Below are 7,965 nucleotides of genomic sequence, written 5' to 3'. Positions count from 1 at the left end.
AAAAACTGGAAAACACCACAACACTCATCAATAAAATCCCTTAAAAATCTCATATGACACATTGCCTCTATGGAAAAAAATACATCTTATCTTCATAATAGAGAATATGCATATGGCCAAGTGGGGATGCCATGGCTCTTTGTTGAATACAAAAATCAAGAAAATACCACCTTTGACTAATCTCATATTCCACGCTGCTAGAAACCCAAGGCTCTTGGATCCTCTTATGCTCATAACATAACACAGTATCATCTCACATTGCCTATACTTGTGGATATTACCTGTAGTACCTAACCCTCTTATATTTTTTTAATACTATTTTTATCCTTCTCTCCATTCTTATCACCCCCATTTTCCTTACTTTTAATATTGATGCTCAACTATGCTGTCCTCTGTGCCTTTATCTATGTATTGACATACCAGAAAACACAAGCTTGGTCGCATAACAGTGATTTACCATGTATATTTTCCTCGATGTTTGTATTCCTTTTCTTGACAATTTAAATAAGAATTACAAAATAAATAAATTAGGAGATCTTAAGGTTCTGCAAATGATATGCAAATATAAGCACTAGTGCAGTAGTAATTGTCTAAACTCTTGTGATTAACGCAAGGTTATATATAAATATACATGCATAGTTTTATATCATTTCTTAGTTTATCATTTTTTATTTATAAAGCATTGACATACTACACAGAGCTGTGCACAACAGGGATCATGACATAAACAAATTAAATACAATGATATGAAACAAAATGTAAAGATAGCCCTGTCCAAATGAGCTTACAATTTATGTTGCCCCTTTTCCATTGGCCTGTGCCCACCCCAAAATAAAAATAACTTTTTATACAGGTATGAATATGGTTTGCATGTATATGTGCATATACATGCATTTCTTACTGCATGCATGTATATACTGTATATCTGACCCACTCCGAGGTCAGTGGCAGGTGGGGGGTTTTGACTAGGGGGCTACACCTGTCAAACCGTAACGCAGGGAGGACAAAAACCTCCAGTGGAACAGAACTGAAATACAAGATAGATATTCTAGAGAAGACAACTGCTATTTATGAGGAGAAAAAGCGCACTTTGCAAAATGACCTGGAGAACCAGAGCCAAAAATTAGTCAAAAGTCAGGTACATTATTTTGCTGGCCAGGCAGAGCAAAGGTGCCCCATTTTCCAACTTGTTGAGTTGAAATACCACAGATATGGCGATATATACTGGTTTGCAGTGAGAGCATGGGAGAGAGATCAGCAAGCATGTGATAGTTGGGCAGTGGCAGATCCAGGAGGGGGGGGGGGGCGATCGCCCCCCCTACCAGGGGGTTGCTGCCGACAGCTGCACACTGTGCAGGTCCGGCTGCTCTGATTGTGTTTTAAACACAATCAGAGCGCGGGACAGCACACTTTCACTGCTGAACAGACCTGCACATACTGTGCAGCAGCCGGCAGCCTTAGAACACAGAAAGGGGGCGGGGCCTAAATCGCCCCCCCTAAAATCGCCCGGGGTAGGACAAATGTCTGGGTCCGCCCCTGTAGTTGGGTGATGCTTCATCTCCCTGACCTTAACCGTCTTTCCTTTTTTCCCTGGGTATTCAGAGGGATTAACAACCCTGAAGTTTACCGGTTTCCTGCAGTGCTATGGCAGTTTCGGTATCTCACACGGATGCTGCTTTTGATCTCACTATTGTACACCCCTTATCTGGGATACCAGGGAGAGGCAGTGGGAGTGTAATATTCAGTCCCTGATTTGCAGGCAACTATAATGGTGCGCCATCCACTGTAAGTCCAACAACAGTTTGCCAATATCATCGATGGTACTGAAGTGCGTCTGGTCAGTAGTAGACATACAGGGCCTGAGGCATTAAGGAGAGCAAAGCATAAAAAAGGAGTAACATTTGCACCTGGGCAAAACCATGTTGCATTGGAGGGGGAGGTAAATTTATAATGTGGGGACATATTTATAGTTGGGGTAGGACATCTCCTAGATCAACTTTAAATTTCAGTGTAATTATAAAGCTAGCAAGTATTTGTGTGCTAGATGAAAAAACTGCCATTATTTAACTTATGTGCAAAATAATAAACTCATTTGCACCCCTTGAATTGTAACATGGTTTGTCCCAGAGAACATTTACGCCTTTTTTGCCTTAATGACTCAGGCCCACAGTCTTTTTCTGTACTAACCAGCATATTTCATATATCCAGGTTCCTGATTAAGTGTTCAGACCTGCCTAGGCTAGTACACTTGTAGCGCCCACTCTCCTTCCACGCCAAGCTAATAAGCGGTAGGTAATAATAAATGCGTCCTTTATTTATAATCCAGCTTCCTTCAACCCCCCCCCCCCAAATTTAAAAGGGCTACTAAAATCTTTGTCACTCATTTTTCATTAATATCTAACATCTTTAGCAGAACGGAGGCTTGAACAAGCACTACTGAGGGTGAAGATTTGAAAAGGGAGGGGGCTGTTCTACCAGTGCCTTTCTCCATCCTTGTCTCACCCTCTCGCTTATCCTTAAGCACCCACCAAAAGATGAGTCATTGTCCTTGTGCGCCCCAGGCTGCAGCCTAGTTAGCCTATTGCAGTGATGGCTAACCTGTGACACTCCAGGTGTTGTGAAACTACAAGCCCCAGCATGCTTTGCCAGCTATCAGCTAGTTATCTACTGGCAAAGCATGCTGGGGCTTGTAGTTTCACAACACATGGAGTGTCACAGGTTAGCCATCACTGGCCTATTGGATAATCAGGCCCTGCATATATCCCCCTTATGAGTGAGTCCGCATCCTAGCCCTATCCTCTCCCTTTCCTCACTCAACACCTTAAAGTTAATCCCCCACCTTTTTAAGCGTTACATTTAATTACCCTCATGTATGCCTACGAGAAAAAGTCTTGCTAGCTAAAGTTTACACCTTATTTTGTCTATATATATATATATATATATACACACACTGTGTAACGTGAAATATATTCAACATGAATATTTAACGTTAACCAGGTCATATTGGTTTTGTAGTTCATTAAGACAATAAACATAGATGCATTTCTCCAACAGAACAGTATCCCTGGAAATGTAATATATATGTACTATGGGAGTATGACAAGCAAATGTGTAAATACAGTAGCTGGAGGGGAACTTCTCCAATGTCTAACCGTCATTTTTACATGTGACATGTGTCACCACCCTTGGTTGGTATATAAGAGGTCTTTTACTAAACTTGCAGTGGAGCCCACAATAGTTTATTTACACTGCCTACTATTTACATAAATAAAATGATTTGCCCATGTATGGGGTCTCTGTCAGACCTAATGACAACACGCTGGCTGCTGTTGTCAGAGTCAGATCCCTCACTGATACGAACCTTTCAAGTAATGACTGCAGTGATGCCAACATGACGCCTGCAGTGAACCCTGAGTGCCCTTTACTGGAGCCTAGAAAGCCTTGCAGTCACGTTTCATCGCTAACAAGCTATAACTTGCGTGCATAGGGTTCTTTTCGAAATTATCTTACGCGAAATGATGTCATGACCGGCCTACAGGGGTCCCCTCCGGCTCAGTACACACAACACTCACAGCCTGTGCACTCACTCACGTCACCACCACACGCACAGACAGCTACACACAAAGACTACACATCCCGGCATCCAACGGGCTTTATAGACTACAGGCGCTGTATGCGCATGCGTAGACGGAGGGCCTGACTTCAGCCAGCAAGCTTAGTACGATGGGCGTGGTCAAAATGTATCCCCCACAACAAGCCCCTCCCATTCTCCGCAGCCGCCATGTTTATGCCAGAGAGACGATGACAGGAAGGGGAAGCTTGTGATCGCTGCGCCGGCTGTAACACAGTGCACGGACGGGCTGCGGGCGAGAAGGAGCCAGCCAGGACAGAGACGCCATCGGAGCCCTATCCTCTCCCGTGACAGCGCTTGGTGCCCGGTGCTCGGGAGGGGGTGACGCAGTTTCGGGGGATGAGGCAGTGAAGGGGGGTCGCACAGGCTGCTGTGGATGAGCACAGCCTAATCCCTCCCTTTGTGGTATTTATAGATCGGGACAAGGAGCTATTTCTATTATTACTTCTTATCTGTCAGAATCAGGCAAGGTCTCAGTGTAGCCCCCTGATCAGCAGTCTCCTCCTGTTTAACCTCCTCACCCCCTGCAGCCTCTGGAGTGAAACTTTACAGTGTAGACTGTGCAGGGGGAGGGCTGCTGGTGTCACCCAGCATCTGAGAGTACCACCTTTACCCCCCCCCCCCCTCACCATCTGCAACACAAGAGGGGCTAAGACACCCCATGCCAGAGCTGACCTCTGCACCCTTCACCAGCCTGAGACCACTCAGCCGGGGGGATCTCCTCTGGATTTAAAACAGCCCTTGGGAAGTGAGCACCATCCAGTTCATTTGCTTTCTGGGCTCTGCTCTTCTGTCATTGTCAAGATGTCAAATCCTGTGCCAGTGGATATGGTAAGATACCCATCTGTCTGTCCTGATCTTAGGGAATTCACATGCTCTTGTGTTTATCATCTAATCAGGAATCACACTTTGCTTTTTATTACCCTGACCTTTCCTAATGGGATCAGACATTTATTTATTTTAGCTATTTTAAAAAGGTTCGCTTGCAAATGTACAGCTTAGATAGTAGGCATTGCTATTGACATCGATTAGCCACTGATTTGTGTTTGGAATGGATTGAAAACTTTTCTCACAGCGGTTAACTCACATTTTTGCAGTCATTTTATTTCTCAATGCCATAGTTATTGTGTCAAAGCAGATCTTGACTGTTTAGGATTGGCAACAATAAAGCGATGTGCTCATTTGATGACCGTTTTGTTTTTCAATGTGTAAGTGAAGAGACTGCTGTAAGGTTAAAACATTAATGCAGTATTCCAATAAATGTTGGCTTAATTAGCAGTTAGTTAATGGAGTCTTGATATTTTGTCATGTGTTAGAATGATATACTAAGCTACTTTTGACTATATTAGCAGAATTTTTGAATTTTATGTATTTTCTTCTTTTCAGTGCAAAGTTTGTCCCCATCGCCGTGCCCTAATACATTAAATTGTCATTTGCTAGTTTTGTTGTTACAGTCTAAATTAATTTCACACAAAGCTAAGGGAAGTGGAAATATATTGCGTACATAGTAATGTGAAATGTCAGCAGTTAATACATTTTTAGGTTTGAGTTCCTCACTCAGTTGCTTCATGGATTAGCAGGTTGTATCTAAACTGCAGGTTTTTGTTTTTAATGGTGTCCAAAATCTGTTCACATGTTCAATTTTAAACTTCCCTATTTGCAGTCACGATCTTTACTGCAGAATTCAGTAATACTGTCAGTGGGCGTTTAACAAACGGTAATAGTCTGTACAGTATTCATTACTGTTTCTGTGCATTTTACAAGCATTTAAACAGTTCATGATAATAGAGATCTTTTCGTTTTAGTGAAACACGTTGTTACTTGCAGGATTATACTGGTGTTTGTTACCTAACTTAGTGGTTGACGTCACTGTGTTACTGCATTTTCCTTTTCCGAAGGTGCTAAACTAAGGAAGATCTCAATTTAAAGGGTCAGTACCACATGCAGACTACATCATTTAAGCAAACCAATCTGTTAGTGAGTTCATAATGAATGTCAGCATATTTATTTGCATGATAGTCTAAAACTGTAATCAATTTTTGTGCTGCTATGTGATCCAAGAAGCTAATTTTGTCTACTACAATTTGGCACAAATAATTTAAAAGACATCATTTCCTATTTGCTCTACATTTTTTTGTACAGTACTTTCTGCTCCATATGAGGATGCAAACTTATTTTTAATATAAAATATTTATAGAAATATATCGGTTGCCAAACTTTTAGTATGAATGAAAGGCAAATTGTACACCCGTAACTGCAGTCTCGCCTGTATGATTGCTGGATGTATCAGTAAAAAATTATATGTGACAATCCTCGGTCTGTCTAGGATTCCCTGTGATAGTAAAATAGCACTGCAATTTTATATTTTATCATATTCTATGTTGGGCAGCACAGTGGCTTAGTGGTTAGCACTTCTGCCTCGCAGCACTGGGGTCATGAGTTCAATTCCCGAGTTCGTGGAGTTTGTATGTTCTCCCTGTGTTTGCGTGGGTTTCCCCTGGGTGCTTCGGTTTCCTCCCACACGCCAAAAACATACTAGTAGGTTAATTGGCTGCTATCAAAATTGACCCCCACTCTGTCTGTCTGTGTGTGTGTGTGTGTGTCTATATTAGGGAATTTAGACTGTAAGCTCCAATGGGGCAGGGACTGATGTGAATGAGTTCTCTGTACAGCGCTGCGGAATTAGTGGCGCTATATAAATAAATGATGATGATTATGATCGTGATGATAAACAATTATTTTAAGGCCTGAGAGAATGGCGAGTGATATGTTGTCAGTGTATGGTGAGGAGACAGACCTGAATCTCCTATAAGGCTTTGTTTATTGGTTAGTCTATAACAAAAATATCAGCACATTGCACTTTGCAAAAATATTTCCCTTAATCACTATAAATGTTTACATTCCATAAAAGACAAGTTTGGTATCATTGGCAGTCTGCATATCAGTAACTAGTTACTCTCTACAGAATGAGTTATTCCTTAAATGATGAATACACACTGAACAACAACTGGATAGCCTGCTACCTTTTTATATCAATCATTGAAAGTACTAGTAACTTGTTGATCTACTTTCCATTTTTGTATTTAAAATGCCTTACTGTAGCAGGATGACCTGATGTATTATTTCCTCAATAGATCAAAATCACATACTGTAAACTGAAATGTCTGTTTTCTTTCCACTGTCAGACTCCTAGAAACAGTGACATAAAAGTGTATTTTATTTATGTGCTGTGTGTTCGAATAAGAACACTGTTGGTTTTTTTTTTGCATTGTAATATATATATATATATATATATATATATATATATATATATATATATATATATATATATAATATTGCTCAAAAAACGTGCAATTACATACATAACTGTGGCTGAACTTTGCTATCATGTAGTTGTTTGTCCTGTACTTGTGCTTAAACACTTACATTCTTTTTTTGTTTTGTTTCCTGTTTCCCTGTCATGTGGGTTGAAAAGCAGTTGCATGGACAACATCTGATAACACACTGAAAATATATTGCTATTAAACATGCTGGTTATAATACTATAGGGGGGGGGGGGTAAATGTAAAGAAACAAGTCTCTGAGCTGTAGTACTTGCTAATCCCCCCACACTTGTGATAAAGTGTCTGCTTTATTTCAGTTGACAGTCAGAGATATTCAATATTTGTTTTCTTGGTTCATGTAACGTTATTTCATTGACGTTATGGCAAAATGCAAATAGTAATTTGATAGTTTCCAAAAAGCCTGTCAAAGGAGAATAAGTTTATGTTGTGAAAACTCATTGTGAAAAATGGCGAAAATGTTGTGATGCGTTGCTGGCTAATTTGATTGATCCAGTGCCAAATTGCAGTGTACTATATAAATCATTCTGCCAACAGCCTATTAAGTTATACATTCTACATTGTCCTTAATGTAGGCCTGTCATCTGAGTGTTAAATAGATGGGAGATCAAGTAACATAGAAAATGTTTTCTATTTATTTATGTTTTCACATGTTTAAATAAAGTTTTAGTGAGAGAGGCCATGTTGTGGATGCCATGTTGTGGATGTACTATGTTTTTTTTAATGATTAGGGTTTTCCTATGTGTTGGCACAAAATGTTTACCGTGTATGTTATATTTGTGACCATAAACAATGTTGAAATATTAACAGGAGTTGTACAGCAAGGGTTCCCAAGTGTCCCTTGTTGGTCTCATAGGGTTTAGCAGTCTAGCTCAAAACTCCTGTGATTTTATTTTAGAATACATACTTTTTTTTTTTTTCTTTTAAATAAAAATCTTTTTGTGTGTGTGCTTATTTCAACTTTAAAATCACACGTCTCCACAGAGACCTGTC

At 40.3% G+C, this 7,965-nt stretch overlaps 1 protein-coding gene across 1 annotated transcript in view; it reads left to right on the top strand.

Moving 5' to 3' along the window:
• Window positions 1–3,757: 3,757 nt before the first annotated feature.
• UBL3 (ubiquitin like 3) overlaps window positions 3,758–7,965 on the top strand; it is a 111,928-nt gene continuing 107,720 nt past the window's right edge. The window contains exon 1 of the mRNA XM_075198946.1: window positions 3,758–4,462. Within this exon, the coding sequence (XP_075055047.1) occupies window positions 4,436–4,462 (27 nt within the window). The 5' untranslated portion in view covers window positions 3,758–4,435. The remainder of the gene's footprint in view (window positions 4,463–7,965) is intronic.

The sequence above is a fragment of the Mixophyes fleayi genome, chromosome 2, assembly GCF_038048845.1.
Source record: "Mixophyes fleayi isolate aMixFle1 chromosome 2, aMixFle1.hap1, whole genome shotgun sequence".
In the NCBI taxonomy this organism is placed as follows: Eukaryota; Metazoa; Chordata; class Amphibia; order Anura; family Limnodynastidae; genus Mixophyes; species Mixophyes fleayi.
This window is presented reverse-complemented; position numbering and strand designations above follow the sequence as displayed.